The 25,655-nt window shown below is 41.3% G+C and overlaps 1 protein-coding gene across 3 annotated transcripts in view; it reads left to right on the top strand.

Moving 5' to 3' along the window:
- Positions 1-25,655, top strand: part of ITPR1 (inositol 1,4,5-trisphosphate receptor type 1) — a 317,422-nt gene that overhangs the window by 178,804 nt on the left and 112,963 nt on the right. For all 3 annotated transcript variants that reach the window (XM_046673482.1, XM_046673473.1, XM_046673467.1), the window contains 5 exons: positions 581-709; positions 5,021-5,141; positions 6,881-7,065; positions 10,934-11,082; positions 12,003-12,114. In XM_046673482.1, the coding sequence (XP_046529438.1) occupies positions 581-709; positions 5,021-5,141; positions 6,881-7,065; positions 10,934-11,082; positions 12,003-12,114 (696 nt within the window). The remainder of the gene's footprint in view (positions 1-580; positions 710-5,020; positions 5,142-6,880; positions 7,066-10,933; positions 11,083-12,002; positions 12,115-25,655) is intronic.

Here is a 25,655-nt window from a genome sequence, read left to right as displayed (position 1 = left end):
GCTTAACCAGGAGGACGGAGGACAGTTTACTTTTTGGGGAAAATTTAGACAGCTGTGGTTATTATGCCTCTTACTGTCTTTTGGGGTTTTAGATTTGCCACACGTGGGTAGGAATTTGGAAGTGGTGGCCTTGTGGGTCCCATACCAATTTTACGTTTTTTTTGGTGAGAAAGATTTACCCTGAGCTAACATCTGTGCCAGTCTGCCTCCAGTTTGTATGTGGATTGCCACCACAGCATGGCTGACGAGTGGTGTAGGTCCATGTCTGGGATCTGAACCTGTGAACCCCTTGCTGCCAAAGTGGAGCGCACCAAACTTAACCACTACACCACAGGGCAGGCCCCCCCATACCACTTTTAATGTTTTGTGATTCTACCCCGTGATATCCATGCTGATCTGCTTCTCTTTTTCTACGATTCATTTTTTGTCATTGTTATCTCTTAAGGGGAGAAATGTTGACCTGCAGGTCTTTACCATTTGTTTGTCAAAGGTAATCAGCAAAAATGGTCACAGATATCTTAATTTCCCAACTGACGTGCAGGCTTTGGAATAATGTCTAAAGTGTCCAATTGTCTTCCAGGCCTGTAACAACACAAGTGACAGGAAACATGCAGACTCAATTTTGGAGAAGTACGTTACCGAAATTGTCATGAGTATTGTTACTACCTTCTTCAGTTCTCCCTTCTCAGACCAGAGTACAACTTTGCAGGTAAGAAGTACAAACGTGGACACAGGGTATTCACAGCAGATCTTCAGCAGCGGAGCTGGTGCTGATTTGGGAGTGAGCAGCTGTAGATGAGCCACTCTGCAGGGCATTCCTCCAGGATGCTTCTCTCTTTGTGGAGGATAACTTTTATAGGATCCATGGGATAAAGAAGTACCCAAGAATGTTTTTCTATACCAGATGGTTTTATTGGTTGTTGATTTTCTCCTTAAAATGCCTTCTTTTTTTCCCCCCTCTTCAATCTTGTTGATTCTTCCCCTCCAATCTTAGAAAGAGAAGCAGCTTTCAGATAGGAACTAGCATGTTATTAATACTTTTCAAAAAAATACCTGGAAGTGTTTTAACTCCGAATGTGTGCTCAGAGTTCATCAGAAGAAGCCTATCGCTGGAGTGAGAAGTTCTTTAGCCATGACAGCAGGACCACTACATCGCACAGCTCCCAGGCACCGTAGGCACCATTCATGTGGAATCCTGTGTGCGTGGTGCCTCCTGGAGTTGTGTGGTATAGCAGCTCTGCATGATGATTCTCAGTGTACTTATAGTTTCAAAGCCTGGAATCCCTGGATCTGGGAGATGTTTTCATTATTCTTTTACTTGGAAAAATCACTCTACCTTTTATAGCTTATATCTAGGTCAGTTGCTGTGGGAGTCTTACTTCAGGTCCACTTGTACAGCCTGCAGAATGAGACCTAGACTGGGTCTCCAGTGGCCAGAACAGAGATATTAACCATCCTTCCTGTGGGAGGAGATGGAGGCTGTCCCGGGGCTGATGGGTGGCCAGGGGGTAGATGGGGTCCAATTACAGACAACCTGAAATCAGGTAAATTCTCCAAGGGAAGAGTGATTCATGACCAATATAATACTCATTGGTACATTTATTAGATGCTGTTATATTTCATTAACTGTGTGAAGGAATGCATGTAAGCTTAGTATAGCCTATAGATAGATGGCATTATCCCCATTTTGCAGTTCAGTATGCTGAGGCTTAGAGGGTTTAATTACTGTGCTTCCCAGTAGCACAGTAATTGCTACATGGTCACAGCTATTAAGTGGCATAACCATGATTTCAACCCAATGCTGTCTGACGTTAAAACTCGAATTATGGAATTTTTTGTGGGATATATTTTCCTAGGGAGGGTAGGTAACCTTCTCTTTAGTTTAGAAATAACTATAAAAGCTAGCAGTTAAAGTATCGTACAGTTAGAGTGCTGCCTTTAGAATGTCTGTATATGCTTTAGTAATTTGGGTAAAAGGAACTTGTCAGATGCCAGGCACATAAGTTACTGGAGGCAGAACGTGCTCCTTACCAAGTACTATTATGCTAAGAGTCGGCCAGGAAAGCTGCTTTGGGTAGTATGGTTGGACTTGCTTCTCTTGCAATTTAAAGTGACAGTCACCGTGGCAATGCCCATTCTCCTATAGATTGTGAAACCGTATTGCAAGACCAAAATTTCAAAGTAAATCAACCAAATTAATTGGAAAACCATTAAAAAGGAACTTGTGTTTTTGGTTTTTCATCTTAGTCACTACTCTTTACTTAAACTGCTTTGCTCTGAAACTAATTTTTTACCCAGTTAATAAACAGAAATTGTCAGAGAGATGAATCTTCAGCATAAATATTGTCAGTCCCCAGCAAGTCCCAGATTGTCTATATATATTTAGAATACAAAGTCCAAGTTGGATTTTTAGAGGTTTTTTTAAGGGGTTGCTTATGGATTTCTAGAACTTTTACTGTCAGAGAATACTATTTTTTGAGCTCTCATAGCCTGTCTTATTTTATCTGTTGAAAAGCATGTGTCTTATTTTCTTAGATTTCTACCTCCTTCCTTTCTTTCTTCAACCCACTTTTATGAGGGAGGAAAATAGTGAACTTGGGGTTGGCTGTGTTGTATTTAAAGTGCTAGTGGAATGTCTGGAGACAGCTGGAAATGTGGGATCCAGGGAGGAAGAACAGAATTTTGAGGGACAGAGTTGAGTTCAAATCCCCCTTCTGCCCCTTATCAGAGTGAACTTGGGTAGGTCACAGAACTTTGGAACCTCTTTTCTTACATGTCAAACAGGGATATAATATCAACCTTGCAAGTTATTGTGAGCGTTAGGGATAATGTTTATGGAACATCTAGCATAATGCCTGGGACATCGCAGGCACTTAATAAATGGTAGTTTATACCATGCCCTGCTGGACTGTAAGCTACAGCGATGAGGACAAAGTTATGTCTTATGTGCACGGTTATCTCAGATATGCTCTATCCCTGGCACCTAACACTGTGCCTTGTAGATGCTAATTTGTTGAGTGAGTAAATGAATCAGTGAGACTCCTGAGAGCTGACTGGCAAAGTTTAAATATAAACATTTGCTAGTTGAAGTCTTGGCCAGGAAAATGAAGTGGTTGACTAGAACGAAACTGGCAGGGCACAGATAATTAAGGACAAGATGTAAAAGAGGCCAGAGGAAGATAAAGGAGGTATCATGCAGGCAGGATGAAATTCAGGAGGAAGCAGGATCTCAGGAACTAAGAAAGGTGAGAATTTTAGGAAGAAGATGATAGGCACCCATGGTCTTTAGCCCTAGAGGTTGAGTGAGCTGATGCCTCCAGATTGCCCTTTGAAATCGGTAATTGGGAAGCAGCTACTGTGGCCTATTTATTAATTTTTGTTCATCCAGGTGTCAGATGGGAGCAGAGTGGATGCTCAATAAATATTGGTTCAATTGAATTAATTTAGTCACTTGTTTCTCAAAGTTAGGTTGTTAGATTCCCATCCCAACTCCAGCACATACTATCCAGTAGGGCAGTCAGTAATACCACTGCGTATTTCATAGGGTCATGGCGAGAGTTAAATGGGTTATCTGTAAAGCATTTAACACAGTGCCTGGCATGTAGTAAGTATCCTCAATAAACAGCTGCTCTCATTTGGCCCACTGTGCTCACGGACTAAATGTCAGGGTTTCTTGGCCAATTTCTCAAGCTCCCTATGCTCCTGTCCTCTGTTAGTAACACAGTTTACTGTCTTGGATGGCTGTGAGATGTAGAACAGAAAATACTTCCTGAAGAAGACAATGAGATTCTGGTTCCAAGGAGAACTTAGTGGAAAGAGCATGGATTTTTGGCATCAGAGGGCCCTGAAGCTGACTCAGTGCTCTGCCATCACTTCATAGTTCTTTTGTATATTTCCTTTTAACATTTCCGGGCCTTCGCTTTTCATTTATGGCATTAAGATAACTCTTATGTCCTAGGATTGTTGTCGAGGCCCAAATGAGATCTCACGTGAAGTGTGTGGCACTTAATAAATGAAAGTTATCTGAACAATGTTTATAGGCGAGGTTCTGAATTTTTATATGCCTGTTTTATTTGCTTGTAATAGACTTCCTTTTTCCCTAGCACTTTCAATGGTGTTTCTTTGATCTTGGAACCCTCTCTAGAATTTTTCAATACTTTTTTTCTTTTCTATGTTAACTCCCACTTTTTTTTGGAAGGTCTGTGCGAGTCGTCTCTCCTATAATTAAAGACCAGTGGCGTAGCTCACCATACACAGTGCTCTTTGCCTTTCAGGTCCAAAGTTACCCTAACCCAGGTAGCTTTGGATGGACACCAAAATTATATGCATTCAGACAGTCAGTATCAAATTGATTAAGTGGATGTTTGAGTTCTCTTATTTTAGAATGAGTACAAATTGATACTGTCAAAGAGAGGAATAAATCCTACCATGTAGTTATCATCTAAGTACTCATTTGTAGTAAGTGAATACTTATAAAGAGTAGCCATCAGGACTGTCTTCTCTTTATATCGTTGAAGACACTGCCAGAAATAAGGAAGTAAGGAACATTCCAGGTGAGATCCACTTATCAGTTTGTTTTTGCTGATTAAGAATGTAGGTTCTACTCTTAAGATATAATGTCTAGAAAGGACTTTGGGGCTAATCTGCCTCAATCCACTTTATTTTGTATATTGGATGAAGTTAAAGCTCAGAGATGTGAAGTAATTTCCCTAAAGTCATACAGCCAGTTGATAACTGGACAAGAATACCAACTTTCAAGCTTTGGTTCTGCTGCTCCTTCTTGTGGCCAGACTTTGATAGATAGCATCAAGTTGGTGCATTGCCTTAAAATGCTTCTGACTTTTTCTCCCTTGAATAGGCAGCTTCTGGAATCCAGCTCTTAACCAGTCACCCTTTCCCTCTCTTGCATGAGGGTCCATCAACCCAAGGTTCAAGGCAATATCTATTTCTGATCTGTGTATCCGTAATTTACAGTTAAAAGTCTTCCTATCACCTCTCTCTTGGCCTCTCTTTCTTGCAGACTCGCCAACCTGTCTTTGTGCAGCTGCTGCAAGGTGTGTTCAGGGTTTACCACTGCAACTGGTTAATGCCAAGCCAAAAAGCCTCCGTGGAGAGCTGTATTCGAGTGCTCTCTGATGTAGGTAAGGTAGCAGTTCAGTTTGGATTTCACATGATGAAAATGAATTGTCTAACGGGAATAAAGGTCACCACTTATTGAGCGCTTGCTAGAGTTCTCCTAAGGTTCCACACACAGGAAGTTGCAGAGCCAGAACCAGAGTGGAGGTCTTCTTGATTCCTAAACCTCGCTTTCATCTAGTAGGCCAGCATCTCCCAAAGTCAAGAGCCAGTAAGTTCCAAAGAAAGCTAGTCTTTGAGAAACAAGATTCCAAGGTTAAATTTTAGGCAACGCTTGGCAAGTCACAGTGCACACAGCTTACTCAAGGCCCTGGGAAGTCTGTTATTCAAGAAACTCACTTGTTGAATCCAGTAAACGTATTTGACCATATGGAAACTTTTTTCCCCTGCAAAGCACATGTCCAAGCCCAAGGAATACCTTTTCTCAGAAATGCATACACCCTTTCTCAGTCTTCTCTTGAACCAGAGAAAATCAAAGATTGGCCATAGAGAGATGTCAGCGGATGATGTCAGATGTGAGTGGATAGTCAAACATAATAATGTGTGGACTAGGAGTGTGCAGCTACTTAGGAAGAGAAAAAGTCATGGTCTTTAAAGGTGCTCTACTCCCTTTTGCCTCAGTGATAACTGGTTCTCCATTCCCTTCTCCCTTCCCCTCACTTGTCACCTCTCGTAGGTGGCTTTGAAAGGAAGATATGAGAATTGCTGCTTCTTTCACCCTGACTTGATCAGACTCTGTTACTTTGCCCTGTTCCCATCCATAAATGCTATGCAAAGGAATCATCTACCTGCCTGAATTTGAGAAGAATTATCTGCCCATAGTAGCTATTTAGATTTATAGGAAAGTTGCCAAGATAACACAGAGAGTTCTGGTATACCCATTACCCAGTTTCCCCGACTGTCAGAATCCTATATTACCCCCTAGGGTACCTTTGTCAAAACTCAGAAACTAATGTTGGCCCATTGTAATGAACTAAACTCCAGACTTGATTTGATTTTCACCACCTTTTCCACTAATGTCCTTTTTCTGTTCGAGGGTTCAAACTAACTACTACATTGCATTTTGTTGTCATGTCTCCCTAGTCTCCTCTGGTCTGTGACAGTTTCTCAGACTTTCCTTTTTTTTTTTTTTATGACTGTGACAGTGTGAGAAGTATTGGTCAGGAGTCCTGTAGAATGTCTGCCATTGTGGGATTGACTGAAGTTTTTCTCATGATTAGACTGGGGTTATTTTTTTTAGAGGGGAAAAGAAGAGCCTGTATAGAAAGAATAGCTTAGGTAATTGTAAATGTTATCTTTTATATTATGTTTGGCTTAAATTGGCATTTTTTAGATTACTATATAGAACACCAAACTTGAGAGAGAATTTTTGGGAAAAAATTCATTGGCCAAACGAGTTCTCTGTTTTGATAATTTTTAAAATATATGAACACGTCAGAGACCCTAAGAAGCCATTCATTGAGGAAACCCATTGAACTTTAACTTTGACTTTATGACCTTAGAGCATTTTAACATCCCTCAGTGCTGCTGGTGCCCCCACCCCCTAATTCACGTTGAAAAACCCTAACTGAAAGGATGATAGAGTTGAGTTGAGCTCCTCACTATTCACACTCAATACCGTGCAAGCTGACACATTATGGGCGTGGAAACATCTCCCTGATGGGTGATGGGGGAGAGTTAAATTTGAATCTAGAGTGTGTCCCATGAAAGTTGTAGGCTCATGAATTATCTTTCTTCTGTGCAGCCAAGAGCCGGGCCATCGCCATTCCTGTGGACCTGGACAGCCAAGTCAATAACCTCTTTCTAAAGTCCCACAACATTGTACAGAAGACTGCCATGAACTGGCGGCTGACGGCCCGCAATGCAGCTCGCAGAGACTCTGTTCTGGCAGCTTCCAGAGACTACCGGAATATCATTGAGAGATTGCAGGTAATGGCTGGTGCTAAGAGAAGTGAACCTTAACCTGGCCTAAGGTGGTTCCCACTCACAGCGGTGCTTCCTTGAGCCAGTGAAAATCCAAGGTTGGCCATAGGGAGATGTTAGAGTGGTGAGTGAATAGTCAAATATATTAATGTATGTGGGACCAGGAGTGTGAAGCTACTTAGGAAGAGAAAAACTCCTGAAAAAGTCATGGTCTTTAAAAGTTATTTATAGATTTACAGATTTCTTTATGAAGAATGGGGACTCTGCTCTTATTAGGAAGCAATATTTCAGTGTTACAAGAGGCTGCTTAGAACAAGGACATAAGGGTTCCATTTTTTCCATCATCAGCAGGTGAACAAGTGCAATAATGCCTGAGAGATGAGTTGTATATCAGGATGAGCCAAATGAAAGTGAAAGTATTAAATTCTAGTTGGATTATACTCTCTTTTTCCTGGCACCTATGAAGAGATCTGCTCTCCCTTGTTAAAGAGTAGAGTAGCCAGTATTAGATTAATGGTAAACACTTAAACATACAGCTTAACATTAACGTTGTCTTTTAACAAGCACCTCAAGTTATTCTCTCACAAGTAGTACATGGACCACAGTTTGAGAATCACAGCTCCTTCAGATGAGCTCAGCGCAGTGGTTAAGAGCAGGATCTCAGGCCAGCACCTGGGTTCAAATCCTGGCTCCACTGCTTAGAGATGGTGAAACCTTGGGAAAGTTACTTCAGTTCTCTGTGCTTCGGTTTCCTAATTTGTAAAACAGGATAATAGTAACACCTACCTCATGGGGTTGATGTGAGGATCAAGTGAGTTGAGAACATGTTCTAGTTATCCATGCCTGTGTAACAAATCACAAAAGCAATTGCTTTGTTCTCTTTTATTACTCTGGAGGTTGGCTGGGCTCAGTGAAGTGTTTATTGTTCAGGGTCTTCCATGTAGTTTCAGTCAGATGGTGGACATGGTTGGACTCATCTTGAAATCTTACTCTCTCATGTGTTTGGCAGTTGATGCTGTTGTCAGCTGGGACCTCTGCTGGAGTTGTTGACTGAAACGTCCACATGTAACCTCCCCAAGTGGTCTGGGCTTCTTCACAATATGGCAGCTGGGTCCCAAGATGAATATTTCTAGAGAGAGACAAGTGAAAGCTGTATTGCCTTTACGACATAGCTTTAGAAGTCACATAGCATCACTTCTGTCATACTCTGTTGATTGAGGCAGTCACAGAGGTCCACTCAGGTTCAAGGGGATGGGACATAGACCACCATTTGATGGGAGGGATGTCAGTGACACCTTGTAAGAAGAATGTTTGAGATAGAATATATTGTAGTGGCCATCTTTGGAAAACAGAATACACATAAAGCGCATAGAAAAGTGCCTGGCATGTAGTGAGCACTCAATCAATGAGACCTGCTATTATAGTTATTACAACTATTATTATTGTCATTACTGTCATTACTATATTATCATTGTTAGATGAAAGAAATGAGACTGTGAGGTTACATAACTTACCTAAAGACAAGTGAATTAACTGATTAATTTATCAGCCCCATGCTAGACACTGGGGTTACAGCGTGAGAAAAACCGGAAATGATCTTTGCCTTCATAGAGTCTTGAGTGTTGGGAGACAGACATTAACCAGCTAATCACACAGGCAAAAGTAAAATGGCAAGAAGATAAAAGCTACAGAGAAGTGAGTAGTGCTATAAAAGACTAATGAGCAACCTAATCTTGCCTGGGTTTGGGGATGGTAGTCAAGGAAGGCTTTGCTGAGGAAGTAACATTTGAACCAAGGTCAGGGAAATGTAGGACTTATTTAAAAAGAAAAAATGGAAGGGAGGGAAATAGCACACATAAAGACCTTATACAAAAGAGAATATGGGACATTCAAAGACCAAAGTTACGTTAGTGTGGCTTCAGCCTGTGGAGCTGGGGAGGTAGCCGGGGCTTTGCAGGTCAAGGAAAGACTTGTAGCCTTATCATGGCAGAGCCAGTTCTTAAACAAGGGTAATTTGGTTCTTAATGGAGTGCTTCCTGGCCTCACTATGCTTTTAGAAAAGGGAGGGACATTTTAGACTCTTAACTGTATGAACACACAGTATTTTCTTGCCTGCTCCAACTAAATAATCTGCAGCCAAACACCAGTTTCTTGTGCTCTTCTTAGATTTATTATGCATATTCGTGGGGAATGGAACAAAATACATTACTATAGGTAATGCTTATTGTAAAGACTTGGTCAATGGCTAAAAAGTCCCTCATTATATAATGTTATTGTCTGAGTCTCTGTAGTTGTGAAATTGCCCAGGACAGCAATATTTGTCACAAAGTAAGAACATTGACTTGCAGACTGACTGCTTATATAATTAATCCCCATTTAGACATTCCCTCACTTAACACTAGCATCTTTCCCTACCCATCGCTTCGCCATCCTTGTCTTTTGGTCTCTCCCTGATTGCCGAATGTTATACATTTGACAATACGGTGCGAATCAATTGCAATGTAAAGTTCAAAGCTTGCAAAAGATGCAGGATTTCATGAACATGATGTTGAAGAACTTCTTCAATCCCATGCAAATGCTGTAGACAAAGATTTGCCAGAGTTAGAACCAGTAACTACCTAAGAAAAGAACATTGGGTGCTTTCAAAGGGAAAACTGATGAGACCCTCAGAGGATTTTGTAAAAATGACCCTCTTTTTGACTTTGTTGTGAAAGTCAATATGCATTAAGGGATGTTGCAATATGCTCTTACAATCTTTTTTGGAAAATTCCTGCCCTCAAGGAAACAGTTGGATTCATTCATGCATTCTTTATGTATCCTAAATATTATTATTGAGTGATTACAATTATCACACGAATTTTGTTAAATAGAAGATAAAATAAAATTATATTCATATGTTTTAGTTTTAGTTTCTGGCTAAAAGATCAATGAATTCTTTACTGACCAACACCCATGTAATTTGGGTCCCCAGTTGAGGTGAAGGCAATTTAAGTGGCCTTTCCATGCAAATCTCCTTGGTTAACCAGACCCCCCTGTATTATCCAGCATGCTGTGTTCTGCCCGTCTTGGCCCCTAGTTAGCTTCTGAGTTACCAAGCCCTATACAGCAAACTTTAGCATCTTTTGAAGATAATTTCTCATCCGTTTTCTGCCATTTGCCTTTATATGGTGTTTGTTGTGTTGGTTTTGCTGCTCTTTCAACTTCTCTCTGTTTTCCTTTCCTACAGCTATGTGTTTTGCATTTGAAGACCATCATGCTATCAGGGTACATGTATTTAGCATGTTGATATAGCATGTTCATTCATTTGTGTTTTCATTTTTATATGACTTTATTATATCAATAATTCATGCTCATTGGAAATAATTTGACAATACTCACAAGTACGGATATATAGAAGAAAATTAGAATCACCTTAATCCCACCACCCAGAGAAAACCACTAGTGATGTTTTAATAATATTTGGTGTATATCCTTTAGATATTGATGTTGTTTATAAAAATCGAATCATATAGTCCATACTATTGTTTGACCATTTTTTACACTCATATTGTAGACATCTTTCCACATTGTCGAATGTATTTTTTGCATCGAATTTTAAAATATATGGAATGATCCCTTGAGTAGCATAAAAATCATCTCAAAAGAAGGGCTGGTGGGAATATTGACTCGTTTCTACTTTGTTTTCTGCATCAGGGGCTAACGCTTCAGGTAACCATTGGGTAATGTCTAATAATTTGAGATGAATGTCGGACAGCACTAGTTACTCTAACCTAGCCTAGCCTGTGGTCATGTTTTAGGTCAGAAGTGAATGTTCTCACCCTCCTGTAGTCAGCCTTGGCCTGAGCTGCTCACCAAGGCTGGGCTTCCATTCCAGGACATCGTCTCAGCACTGGAGGACCGTCTGAGGCCACTGGTACAGGCTGAGTTATCTGTGCTGGTGGACGTTCTCCACAGACCTGAGCTGCTTTTCCCAGAGAACACAGATGCCAGAAGAAAGTGTGAAAGTGGAGGCTTCATTTGCAAGTAAGCAGCCTCTCTCTCTGGGTTGGTCAGTCACAGAGCCCCGGTGACCAGGCAGAGCATTTGTGCCTGAAGGAGACGCAGGCCTGGTTTTTGACTTTGTTGAGTACGAGGTCATGTGCTGGGGATCTATTCTAACATTCCCCTTGTAAGTTCAGTCCTACTTACTGACACTGTTGTTGTTGTTTTGGTGAGAATTTCTCCTTTTAAGGGCGTGCCTGTTCTTTTATCTTCCATTCAACAAGTGCTGACACAGCGCCCACCATGGGCTGTGATGCAGACCTAAAAAAGTCATGATCCTTCTGCCCTCCAAAAGGTTGGGCCTACCAGGACCCCACAATCTTTTAAAACCTAACAACTTTGTTGTTTCTTAGTTTACGCCGTGAGGCATAATGTAAAAGAAACAACTGCTTCCGTCACCGGAAATCTCCATTTGATTTTTACCTAAGGTTGTTTTTTGCTTAAGAGTGGATTCTGCCCCTTTGAGTTTCTTACTTTTCTAAGCCCCTCAAAGGACAGGACTGTGGATAAGGAAGCAATGTGTATTCACCCCAATCATCATCTTTATGAGATGTTTTTACACTGCTGGCGTGTTTTAGCAGTGTTACCAGCAATCCTCAGTGGATAAGTAGCCATGCTTTAAAACGAGCCGGTTAAGCGGACCTCTGTGCGATTTCTCCTCTCCCTATAGAGACCCATGCCCAGTGAGCTTGTTTGCTGTTTCTAACCAGCAGGTGTCGCTATTGAGACACCGTTGCTAACAAGCCCTTCTCAGTGCCGTGAACGCCCTAATGCGTGTTTAACCCAGGAGCCCTTGATAAATATTTGTTCTTTAACTGACTAGTTATGGTAAGTTGCGTGTGAGGTGTTTTTTTAATTTAAAGATTGTTTCAGGGACGTAATGCATGGTTTCCCCCATTCAGGTTAATAAAGCATACCAAACAGCTGCTGGAGGAGAATGAGGAGAAGCTCTGCATTAAGGTCCTCCAGACCCTGAGAGAAATGATGACCAAAGATAGAGGCTATGGAGAAAAGGTACTGCATTTTACTCTCATGTTAAAACCAGGTTTTGCTCTTAAATTGAAGGGACGGGGTGATTAGAAATCCCCCTTAGTTCAGGCAATGTTGACTTAGGGGTTAACTTTTTTTCTTTTAATCTATTTATCCTGCCCCCAAAGATAGCTAAATCATATGACTGTCTCTTTGAAAAGTCAAATATACTTAGTTGTCCTCTATAGGCTGCTTGCCCATAATCTGTTGTCAGAGAAATAGTAATAACAAGATTATCTATTTAAATTCCCAATGCGAATGCAAATGCCTCTTCTGTATTAAGGTGTGTGTTCCTGAATTTTGGGTTCCGGCTAAGCATACCTGTGGGTTTACTTCTTTCTGGTGAGATGTTGCACAATCCTTCCAGTGTATTAAGAAACGCCCTCCAGTTCTAACTGGAATGAAAGCAGGTAAACATGTCACCATTTCTAATTGAGACTGTGAAATGGACAGTCCTTGGGACCCGATACTTCTTAGCATATGCGTGAGGGAAGACGTGCAGAGAACATTTCTCACACCTCCGATTTTGGTCTAAGTGGGATGCAAACAATCCTATGGCCCCTCCTTTCTGCCTTCAGCAAAAAAGCATGGGCCTGAGTTTAAATCTCACTAGTTTTTATTTGAAGGTAATAATGTTCACTAATTATCTCCTAGCCACTTTTAGCAGCATTTTCTGGGTAGGTGAAGACACTGATAGCATTGACTTGTCAAAATACCTAGTAACCCATTTATTCATCTCCATGAAGAAGCCTTGATAATGAAATCACCGCCTTCTTTGTCAAAATAGATGGTGACAACCAGATTATTGCTAAGTATAAAAGTCTGCTGGAATCATGCATTCTGACGTAAGCAATTTAATATGTGAGAGTCTTTGCATAAGAAAAAATAAAGAAGAAAAGTAGACAGTCCTTTTTTGCAGCATATTTCTCCACTTTCTCCAAACCACAAGGCTTTTAAATCCCCCTCTGAACTTCTAAAGTAGATAAATTAAAAGATGAATAAATATTGAGTAATTAGAAAAAAAGTATCTATAGCTCAGTAGGAATTTTGTGGTGGAAATCTGCCAGAAAATAGCTTATAAATATAAATAATAAAGCAAAGAACCCTGGTACAAGTGAGAAATGATGAGACTATTTGTTCATACAAACACCTGTGTAGGCACCTAGGTAGGTCTTACTTTAAAAAAAAAAAAAAAGGAAAGAAAAAAAAGAAATGGCTAATAGCAAAGAATGCATGTACCAGACAAGTAAATAATAGCCATTTATTCTACAAGATCTTTATTTTTCTTAATGTGAATTTTAAATATTTTAAAATATGATTCTAGTTAGAGAAATTCACTCTTTATAGTGAGGTACAATCCACCAAGAGGTCATAACCATCTGTGAATATATTTGCACCTTTAGGTTATAAAATGGGACTTTAACATGTGGAGACCACAATTTTTTCTTCTTTAGAATGTCTGTTCCTTTCTATGCCCGAGGTTTTTAAAGTAAACTTCGTGTTTCTATTCCAGTGAATGTTGCAAGTTGTGATTACACTTTCATTTCTCTTAAGTTTTCTTTTTATAACATGGAAAGTGGAAGCAGTAGAAGATGGTTGAGTCTCTGTCACTTGGCAGATAAGTACGATAGGGTCTTTGGGGCCACGTGGAAGGCATGCTTCCCCCATGCCTTGCCCTACCCATTAGTGCCAACTGGGAGAACATCGTCTCAGACCCTGGCAGAGAGTGGACCTGAGATGTTGGAACACTGCCTGTTTTAAAGCTCATGGAGAATGACAGGGTGCAGGCTTTAAGAGAGCAGTAGATGGAGGTCACTATGAAAGAGTAAATTCTCAGAGTTTAGAAGAGGTTCTTAGACTATAGCTCAAGTCTCTTGTCAGTTGCTCAAGAAATTAGCCACACCCAAACAGACAGAGGCTTGGAGGCAAGATGGCATTTTTTTTCAGTTTGGTTGGAGCTGTCATCCCCCCCATGAAAGTGAAAATACTATAGGCAAGTATGGGAAATGCCATGCAACCGAGGAAGACATTCTAGAAACCCATGTTAGTGAGCAGCTCTAGCACCTACAGCACATACTTGCAGTGCTTCTGGCCCCGTGCTCTGACTGTTGGAAAATGCTGCTTAACCATTCACATTAATTGAACTTTAAAAGAGAAGGGACTGCTAAATGACTGTTTCTTCCGATCTGGTAGTTGGTATCAACTTGGTCCTAAGGCTTTTTTTTTTTTTTTAAAGATTTTATTTTTTTCCTTTTTCTCCCCAAAGCCCCCCAGTACATAGTTGTATATTCTTCCTTTTGGGTCCTTCTAGTTGTGGCATGTGGGATGCCGCCTCAGCGTGGTTTGATGAGCAGTGCCATGTCCGTGCCCAGGATTCAAACCAACGAAACACTGGGCCGCCTGCAGCGGAGCACGCGAACTTAACCACTCGGCCACGGGGCCAGCCCCGGTCCTAAGGCTTTTTGAAAATGCTTTTGATGGTTTACTGCCTGTCCCTGTTTGACGAAAGAAGCATGATGTACAGGGCAGGCCAGCTTTTTTAAGAGTGGAAGGAACCCAGAGTCAAAGAACTAACCTTATTCAGGCAAACCAGTTGGTTTTAGTCAATAAAATAAATGTGATGGTCTTTGATCTGGGTGCCAAGGACACAAGGGCAAGTGTTGAAGCCATTTCCGTCTTCCTTGCCCAGTTTTCCTATTAGTTATCTCTTAAGTGGAACTTGTCCCATGACTAACACCCTCGTAGGATGTCCAGGATTGTTCTGCCTCCCTGCCCTCTCCTGAGTCTTTGTGGTCATAGAATATGCTCTGGTGGGCTCTCGCATGGCCCCGTGCAATCCTGCCTCTGCACACGAGGAGGCCATGGTGGAGAGCTGAAGTGACGTCCCAAGGTCATGTGGCAGCATCAAGACCAGAACCCAGTGCAGTGTCCTTTCCTGTCTCCTCAGGTGGTGCCCACCATGTCTGTAGGCCAAGTTTTCTTGTCTTTTTTTTTTAAGCCGTAATCCTTAAAGATGATAAAACTTGGGTGTTTTTACTCATCTCTGCTTTTTCATTCAACATTTAGCATTTAGTCAAAGTCACAGATCAAGAAGAAAGTTAAAATCGTTCTTTATTATCCTGTCAGAAACGTTGGGTGCTTACATAGGTCTACTTGTCTGAAAAGCCATTGAGAACTGCCTCTCATATACCAAACAGGCTAAAACGTAACAGAATCACTTTAAGACTGACTTCAACTTTTTAAATGCCGTATATACTCACTAGTGTCCTAAAGTCTGTCTTAAATAACAATGGTAACATTTATTGACTTCTTGTTATGTGCCAGCCACTATACTAAGCACATCTTCTGCCTTACATCAGGTCAGCCTCAGACATAGATATTACTATTGTTCTTAGCTATTTTATACATGGAGGAGAAAAGACAGGCTCAGAGAGGTTCAGAAACTTGCCTATGGTCACATAGCTAATAACAAAGGGAGCCAGGAATTCAAACCCAGACAGTCTGATTCCAGAGTCATATCCCTTTACCACTGCATCATCAGTGAATGGATCGACACCATTTGAATGTTTTGAAATCCACCTACAAGTCTAAGTTTCGACTGTGTTATATGATAATATAAATGACATGAGACAGTGGCCCTGAAAGCACTGAACATAGCAGAACTTAAATATCTAGTCTTTGCCTCAATTCTGATTTCTCACCCAATTGAAAACACTCTCCAATTAATGCCAAGTGACTTTCCAAGTTGTGATTGTCCCAAGGTCATCCAAATTCTGTGGTTTGGGTTGGGCCCCATTTGAAAGAGTCAATGAGTAGCCAGTGGTCAGTCCACTTGTCTTGGTCCACTGCCTACGAAGTGCCCACTGAGAACTATCACACATGATGTTAAGGTAGGGGCTGGTCGAAGGAGACTGTCACAAAATTTAATCATGATCATTTAGGAATTAAAAAAAAAAAATCTTTAATTATTACGTCTCTAAAATTCACAGTACCAGCAATGCATATTGTTCTCAGAGAGTGCTAAATATAAAGTAAGAAATAATAAAAATGACCACCAAAATAACGGTGAAATACATTTTTGTATGGTACTTATAATGTCTTTCTAACTTCTGCTTTCAAAGTTAATAAACTTTAAAATTATATCAGGACTTTATAACCACTCTTGTGTACAATGCGTATAAACTCTGCTTTTAATCTACAGATTAAACCAGGTCCATGTTTTAAAAAAATAACCTTCCCATAGATAAACATCTCTAAAATTGAACGTGAACCTCTCTGTAACTCATAAAATATCTTCGAGCCCTTGGACCCTGCTTGAAAAAGGAACATAGTTATTTTATGCATTGGCGACTCTGTAGTCCCCTATAGGCTTTTTATTAAGCTGCTGTTACTTAAGTGAGTAGTCAAAGAGCTTTGAAAAGAAATTCAGAAGCCAAGAATTGATATAAAAAGATATCTCAGAATTTATTTAAAATCCATTTTCTCATCTAAATAGTAGTAGCTGGTTTACTACCATAGAGTTTTGACCTCAAGTAATGTCAGGGTTTTCATTTCATACAAATGGTCAGTCCTCTGTTAATTCCCAAGGCTTCTTTCTCTAGGTGAATAAGGTATTAGCATTTCGTTTCTAATAGGAAGTTAAATTTGCAAGAAACCAGTGTTTCCATTAGGAACTTAAAATTGCAAAATGTACCAGATATTAATGAAATATAATAAAGATCAGTTGAAGATCAGCCATCTCTCCTCAAACAACCATAATTATGGTTAATGCTCTTTTTTTTTTCTTGAGCTTTATGCTAATAAATTGTTTACTTGTTACTAATGTCACTTGAGTTGGCACTAATCATCTTAGGGGAAAAGTGTTTTCTTTAAGTATCAACGGTACCGGGATTTGGAGCTTCTGGGGTTGGGATATGTTGGTCTTATTACTTGCTGAAATTGACGCTGGTTCTGATTTAGCCCAACTGTGGTTTGGACCCCAGACCCCCTATTGAACGGTAAAATGAGTCTAAAGAAAGAATTTTCTCCTCAGCTGAGTTGATCCGACTATAGTCCTTTACCCTTCTCTTTCCCATCCTCTTCTGAAAGAACATGATTCTCGATTGGGGAATTTGCCCTTGCTCACCTGTTGGTTCAAGTTTTCATGTCTGCAAGAAAGCACACAGGCGCAGTTCTGGGCCCTTGATTAAGTGACCTGCTAGGTTTGACGTTTGGCACGTGCACAAAGCATGGCAGCATCCTGCCTGTTTTGTTCCAGAGCAGAACATTTCAGAGCAGATGTCACTGTGAGGTGTGGTAGTGTCCACAATGCTTGCACCCCTTAAGAGGGTCACCATCTAAGAGTGCTTCAGCCTGAAAGAGTCAGCAATACAAGTACATGTATGAAGTTTCTAACACTTAGCTCGCTTGTATTTCCTTTCCTAACATTGCCTTCTTTCTCTCCCTCCTTTTTTCTTTTCCAGCTAATTTCCATTGATGAATTGGATAATGCTGAGGTCCTAATTTCATTTTCTTTTACATGTCCCATGGTGATGTTTCCATGACACTCTTCCAGTGAACACTGTGATCTGTCCCCTAGTCTCTACAGTGTCTAGTACCTGACTTTGTGTAGTGTGCCTTCTGGGAGTGAGTCAAGTCCTTCGTGTCTGTGTTAGCATTTCCCATGAGTTTGTTTGCCATTTGTGCTTGCAGATCCTGTCTGAGTCTAGATAAAGATTTTCTAAACTGCAATAAGATTTCAATCATTCACTCTAGAATCTCAACTGAATTTGTGGTTGATGTTGGCCGTTAACCTCTCTCTGAAACTCAATGTTGATGTTATTATAAGGAGCTTTTCTGTCTGTATGTACAGCACCGATACAAAAAGAAATAACAGCATTGGTGTAGCTTGAAAGTAGTAAAAAAAAACAAAAACAAAAACAAAAACAAAACACCACTACTCTCTTGGTCCACATGTTGGAAAGTATTGAGCATGAGGGGGTCATATAAAATTTTGTCAAAGTGCAGTGTGAATTCCAAGTGCCAGTTGAGACTTCCAGCTGCAGACTTGCAGTGAGATTAGAAATGTACTGTATCTGTGTCTTCCCATCTAGGAAAACTACCTAGAGATCAAGAAATTGAAATGTCAGCCGATGGCTTCTGTATTTATGTCTCAAATTGGTTTCACTTACCCAAAGTTACCCTGGAGACTGATGAGTGGTCATTTTCTTTGGGATTTGGGGCCTCTTAAATATTTTCTGTTTTTTGTGAATATTTTTCAACATTTCTTGCCATAGTTTTAGGATGTGATACATGCTTGGTAAGTGGTGCTAGAAAGGATTAATTTGGGGAATTAATGTATATAATTGAGGAAATTTAATTGTTTGGCAAATTAAGCACACTGAAAAAAATATTCTATTTGACTTTAAAAAAATGGCTTTTCTGGTTTACTTCTTTAGATAGCTATTCCTTCATTTGGTAGATCAATTATTACCTTATTTTGAGTGGGATAGAGCTACCAAATAGAATATGTTGTCTATTCTAGTTATCTCCCACCATCATTTTAGATATGGTAAGAGATGGTTCAAATATACCTAAGGGGAGTTTGAATTACAGACTTAAAACAGAAAGTGATATGAGTGGTTATGACTTTGGCTTGGCTCTTTCAGGAATGGAACTCAGAGAGGTTAAGTGACTGGTCTTAGCCCACACAGATATAGAGAGCCTAAACTAGGACTAGAACAGTGCCAGCGCCTCTCCTGGCCTGGTGTGCTTACTGCTCTGCCACAGTCAATTCCGTAAGCACAGACTTTTCCTTATATTACCAACATGAGCAGGTCAGGAGGCCATACCCTCTTGGATGAATAGAAAGTGAGAAAAACAAAAGGTTGTGCAGGGGCTTAATTAACTGCTTTAAGTACAGTGATTTTTGCCATTTTCTGTTTAGTTTTCTCTCTTCTGGGTTATTTGTATGCCAGAAAAAAAACATGTAATGCTGAATTTGCATGTTGACACCCTTCGACACTCTTGTTTCAACCTAGAGTTGTAAATGCCTCACTGATTTGAATTTTTCCTCTGAAATACTAAGGTTGAGTTTCTGTTTGCTGAAGTAAAAATTAAGTCAGGAAGGAAAAACCTTCCCTAATCGGAGTCTGCAGTGTTATTAATATACTGTTTTGCACCATAGTAATCAGTTGATGTGTTTGCTTGCTCAAGATAGAACTTGGGTCTCCTGGCTGGGAGTTTATTGCTCGCTTATGGAAAGATTCCACAGTTGGAGCAGGTGTGTTTATAATTATACTCTAGGAAACAGAATACTGTCTGTTTATAAAAGAAGAATGTTCTGGCAACCACTTGGATTCTTTGAAAATTCCCTGAGGAAGCAACTGTGGATCCCCTCTTCGTTGTTACCCCTGGCAACCATCACAGCCCTGGGACACCAACTCTCTGTCCCTAGTCCTCAGGCTATCGGATCTGGCCCTCTAAGTAGAGATGCCCTATTGGCCTTAATCACTGAGGACTGTTCTGGAAACTGTCGCAGCTCCTGCCGTTTCTCCCCCACCAAGCCTTTTGTCAGAGTGTGCTGGTGCGAACCTGCAGCCCACAGCTGGAGTTCTGCAGAAGCTTAATGAGAGTTCATGCTGGCCCAGGATATGGGCAAGACCGCACACCTGAATTGCAAACCAGTGTTCCAGTTTCTAAACATGGTGGGAAATAGCCCCTGAGACAGGGTAAGGCGTATCTGGGGACCCTGTGATCCTCTGATTGGGGAAAGGCCACCGCCCTTTGATGATAAAGGCCAGTTGGGCATCTCAGGAGAGGAGATGTGCAGTGAACGACTTAGAAAGCAACACAGTGTCTTCTGAGTCTCTGTCAGTGTGCTGAGAAATCAGGGTGAAATGAGGACAGAGTCACAGAGGCCCTGCAAGACAAGTGTATGGTATAGGGCCTTCCCAGCTGTCTTCTAGAATAAAATTTCATTTGAACCCAGGAAGAAGGGTTTTTTCTTTTCGTTCTTTTTTTGGCAAATAAAGAGGCAGAGTCTTCATCCTTACCCCCAGGTTTACCTTTTCCTTGGGGGGTTGCCATGGAGGGGGAGACATGCACGGGGTGGAGAAGAAAAGGGAACACCTTGCGTTCATCTCCTTTCGGCTCATTCCTAAGTTCATAGCTTGCTGGATTGTTACACGTATATGCACACACGAGTCAAGATATGGAATGTTTCCATCACGCCAGAAAGTTCACTCCTGTACCCATTCTTGGCTTTAAATGGACGCTGAATGATGCTAAAGACATCCATTTATATGACTAATATTTGAGAGCCTGTTCCATTCCAGGCACTGTGCTAGGGAATTTGGATACAGTGATGCCCCAAATATACAGTGTCGGCCCTTCTGGAGTTTATGGTTATATGGGGGAGATGGAAAACAGTACAAATTAATGTTAGATGACAGCCGTCAGCCCGGACAAGTGTAGAAAGGAGAAGCACGTGAGGTCGTGAGAACATGTAATTTGGGGACTTCTACCTGAGCAGGGAGGTCAGGTAACAGCTTAAGATGTCAGGTAACAACAGGCAAGGGGCGCCACCAGGTGATCATGTGAGTCACTTTTCTAAACTGTAAAGTGAGGTGCTAACCAGAGGGATGATTCTGATGAAGTACTCAGACTTCAGGGTGAGGTGGTGGGCGGAACAGTAATCCACTTTATTTTGGCATATGTGTCTTTGGAAAGGCATGGTGTGTTTAGAAAGTTTGTGCTCAGTGGACGTATTGCATTTCTACATATTTGAGATGTGATCCCCATTTAATCACTGTCACTTTGGAAGCATGAAATCTCCAGAGCCGCGAGTGTCAACTAGCAACTTCCCCTTCCTACACGGCAACAGAGAAGCAAGGTTGACATTTCCACTTGTTCAGGGTGGCTACAGCCTACCTGTATTGAGTCCTCAACTTCTCCTACTGTGAGCTGCTTCTGCAAGCAAAGGATGCCACTGACAGGGAACTTTGTAAAATTCAGGGGGAAAAAGGGGAGGGAAACAAGAGAAACACAAGAATTATTAAATTTCACCTTCAGGGGGCGTTCTCATGACGTCCAACTCAGGGTGGAGGTGTCCTACTTTCTTGTATTGCTGTGAACTGCTGGGTTGGGCACCTGCCAACATTCAGGCGGCAGTTACATAAGAGCTTCTTTTTTTTCCTGGAATTTAGGCTCACTGCTGATGTGTGACCTTCAGCAGTAATTGCCAATAAATGCAGTGGGCCTGTTTACTGTTAGACACTGGCAACCATAGAGCAAGCAAGCTCAACCCAGAGCATACAGAAGCTGTTGCAGAATCTGGGGAGGGTTTTTTTTTTAATGCTGAGATTATTCCCTAATGACTGAAGTTGTATAATTTAGTCAGAATGCGTTTTTTTTTAAATGAATTTCACAATTGAGTTCTGATGAACTTGTTCTGTAAAATATAGGTGAAATTGCATCATTGGAACTAAGTAATTTTTACTTCTTATTTTGTTTCTAAAAACAAATGCCATTAGTAAAGGGCATTGTGTTAGCAGATGTGAAGAGTTAATGTTGTTCTGCTAAAATGCTAGATAACTTCTATTTTAGCACAATTTTCTGCAAAGCGTTCTGTTGGCTTATTGTGGGTTTTCAAAGGCTGATGAAGGACAGGGCCCAGCAAACGTATTTGCAAGTCCATTTACTGTTTGTTTGTTTGTTTCCCTCCTCTGAGGTCATGAGTGGGTGAAAAGGAACTGAAGACTGGTTCAGGGAGATTATAGATCATAAATTCCCTTTTATTTACTGATAACAAGATCTATAATACAGCTGCATTTCTTGAACTGCATTCAACTTCTGCCAGGGGTGGTCCATGGAAGAAGACATCTTACTTCAAAGGAAAATTCTAGAAGCCCAGGGCTGGTAGAGGAATTCATGTTGTTAGCGGCAGAAGACAAAGGATGTTTACATGACTGTTCTCTGTGCTGGACTTTAATAGACACACACGAAACGGATATATGTAGGTATATAAGTATGTGCGTGGGTAGGTGCTGTTATGCATACACCAGAAATAGGAACCTAGGAAGTCAAGAATGGCAAAGTATGATTTCCTTCATTTATAGTAGAAATGTGTCCTTTGGAAAAATGTTAAGTACATTATGTATCAAAAGTGTGTGTATCAGTGTCTCATCTGCACATATCTAGTTACTACTCAGGTACCGTAGTTATGATGCCCTGACTTGTGGCATCCTCCAGGAAGGACACTTCGGATTCAGTGACTGGAGATTCATTTTGAGCTTTTATTTCAAAGTGAACCATTTGAAATCTTTTTCTACTAAGTTTGATTTTGCTGACCTCAAAAAGCGCTGGGAAGATTTAAGATCAAAAAAGAAATATGAAGAGGCAACAGAGGGCAATAGTTGGTTTCCAAGTTCAAAACTAGGCAACATCAGATTACTGTCAGTTGCCTGGTCGGTTTAGGAGACTTTGCCTTGCACTGGTGGGGTCAGCACCTGAGTACAGTGACTGATCCTGCGACTAAGGTAGAAGGAGACAAGACTTGTGACATTTAGACATGCCCGTTTTCTCAAAACATTCTCCTTAAGATGTGGTCATTGAAAAAAAAAATTAACTTCTATAATAAAAACGTGCTGAGAAAATCAAGTTATTCACTTATAAAGCATTATATTTTGCTTTGGATATTATATATTGTGTTTAGGTAGCTGTTACCTTATTCAAACCTATGTAGCTTATCAATATGCTTATATTTTTCAAAATTGTAGCTTACTGACATAAAATAACCTTATCCTCAAGGAAGTCTGGCTGAAGTCCTCACAGCGGGAGGTGCTAGCATAAAGCTGTTGGTTATTTTACCAAATTGCATGCCAGGTATGGTTGGGCCTTTTCCCTGCCTGAAATCATTTTGTGTCCTAGCAGGTTGTATTGTTTAGGGAACTTGCCTGTTAGATATTATGAAATAAGGTTTACAGAAAATATACCAAGCATTGCTTAATGTTTTAGCTGGAAGGAATCCTAAAGAATATCTGCTTTGGTCTGCTTAAACTACAGTTCAGGAGGTGGAGGCTCAGAGAGGTTAGTGACTGGCTCAGGGTCACACAGAGCCGGAACTTTGATGAGCCATGGTCACACGACGTTTGTCCAGTGCTCTTGGTTTTTCCATTCTGTTCCGTGAATGGATAGCATTAAAAAATTGTTCTTTTGTTTAAATAGTGGTTCCCGAAGCCAAAAGCATACTTGGTTGTCCCAAAAGGCTTCATGAAATGTTCAAGGAAAAAAGATAATTTAAATTTAATTTTTCTTTTAAAAAATCTATTAATTTAAAACAAGTGTGACATCATTTTAGGCAGGCAATCAAGTGTCAGTGTAATCATGAAACATATCAGAAAGTACTGGTCTCTGAGTGATTAGGAAACAGCTATGTGGTACCTATGACGACTCTATAAGAATTCAAGTTGCTTCTTTGGACAAGGAGATCTCAGACAAGAGAATTTAAAAAAAAAAAAAAGAAAGAAACGAAGAGGCACACCAGTTCCAGTTCCATCATCTTTATTTCCTTTAGCTTTTGTTTTGAGTGGCAGGGGAATAGGAAGGTAGCTCTGGGGGTTCCTGCGGTAAATCCTTGCCTGTAATCTTTTTATTCTAATCACATAGGATCAATATAAAGGATATATTAGTGGGCATGTGGCCAATGGAAATAGTAGAAGATAATACTTTTTTCCATCAGTATCTCTAACTGCTCTAAAATGCATGGGAAATTGCTTTAATTCTGCTTTATCTCGTGTGTTCTTTTTGCTCTAAAGGCAGATAGCGCAGATGTTTGCACAATTTTAATTCTTCAGCCTGAAGCATATAGAACGTAAGCATAGAGGTGAAATGCATTCTAGGATCATAATATTATTTATATGATCTTGAAAAGACATATAACTGAGCTCCGGCTTTGCTTTCCTTGCCCTATTCTTTCTACCACAATATGCCTCCCGACTCCAACAGGAAGCTAAATGCTTCAGAGGGAAATTTTCTGCCTGAGGCTAGTGGAGTTGCACTCATGCCTGAAAGCTTCTCTGTCCAGAACTGAGCGAGCAGCCCTCCAGATGTGCCTCCTTGTCCTTGGTGAATTAGTTTAATCTTTGTGCTTAAAGAGATCCCCTGTATTTTTACTTCATTTTACCTGTTGAGAAATAGAAAGAAATCATTAGCTTATGTGATAGCAGTCTCATATTAAGAGCATTTTTTTCCATCTTGGGGATCAAACCACTAAAGGGGTAGTGTTGAGTTGGATTGAGATACTACCAGATTTCACAGCTGCAGTTCTCCTATGCTTTCAACAGCTGCTCTGGCTCGCCAGTGACAGCCACAGTCTGGCCTCAGGGTGTGCTGTGTCGCTGGAGGCTGGAGCACCACCGAAGGAGGCCAAGGTCTCTATGTTGCAGTATGAGCCTTGGCCTCATTCCATGCCGTCAGACCACACCTTGAAGCAAGCCAGCCGTGCCTGGTGCGTGACTTTGGTCGAGGGTGGCCTGGGTAGGGTCCAGCGGTTACATCTGACGTCAGTTTCCTGTTCTGAGCACGTGCTCTTTGGAGGACAGATTCGCGGTGCTGTCTCCACATGGAACCATGGACATTTCTCTGGCCACACCTTCTTTTAGCCACCACATGCACCCTCACAATTACCCTTTATTTCCTTTGAGGGCATCATCTTGTCTCTCATATGTGGGTTGGAAATAATGAAATCAAGGAGGCGGGTGGAGGAGGTGGGTATCTTATGGTATGGCAGGAGTGGGGCCAGGGGACGCAGTCCATGGAGTCCCCGAGGGAAGTGCGTGGGTGGGACGGTAACCAGCCAGGGCACCCTGCACTCAGGAGCCACCATGTCTCCTCACAGAGATGCTGGAGGGGGGAGGCTTCTGTCCACGAGCCAGAGCCTCGGGTCTTACCGTCCGATGCAGGGTCAAGATGCGGCAAAAGGAGGGACCCAGGGAGATGCATCTACCCACAGGAAGAGCTGGTGTCAGGAGAGTGGTGGCGCAGAGCTTTCACCAGCTCTGGGCCCCTGGGGCGGGGACTGCACCTGAGGCTTCTGTTGTCATCACCCACCGCCTACTCCCTCCCTGAGCCTCTGGGTAGCACTGTGCTGAACAAAACACAGCTATACGGTGGTTCTTCCTTTGACATCTTTTTTTAAAGACGTATTTCCTTCTTGGTCAGTGGTAGATGTTTTGTTTCTATATTTTAAATATGTTTCCCCATCTCAGGCCAGTTGTCTCGCCAGCACAACCACGTTCAGTTCCAATTAGAATAGAAAGTGTCTCCTCACCTTGGTTGCTGAAGCCCCTTCTGCAGGTGGTACAGCAGTCACCTCACCTTTGATCTTGCCTTCCACATCTTGTCCTTGACTGTTGGTCTCTGGACTTCTTTGTGGCCCATGAGATGCACATGCCATCACTAACATGCTTCGTTTTACTCCCAACCAGCTGCCACAAGCTCCGGATTCTGAGAACTCCACAGAGGTGTGTGTTGCCCGCCTATATTTG

The sequence above is a fragment of the Equus quagga genome, chromosome 1 (genome assembly GCF_021613505.1).
Source record: "Equus quagga isolate Etosha38 chromosome 1, UCLA_HA_Equagga_1.0, whole genome shotgun sequence".
Lineage (NCBI taxonomy): Eukaryota > Metazoa > Chordata > Mammalia > Perissodactyla > Equidae > Equus > Equus quagga.
The sequence above is the reverse complement of the archived record's forward strand: the minus strand, read 5'-3'. Positions and strand labels throughout refer to the sequence as shown.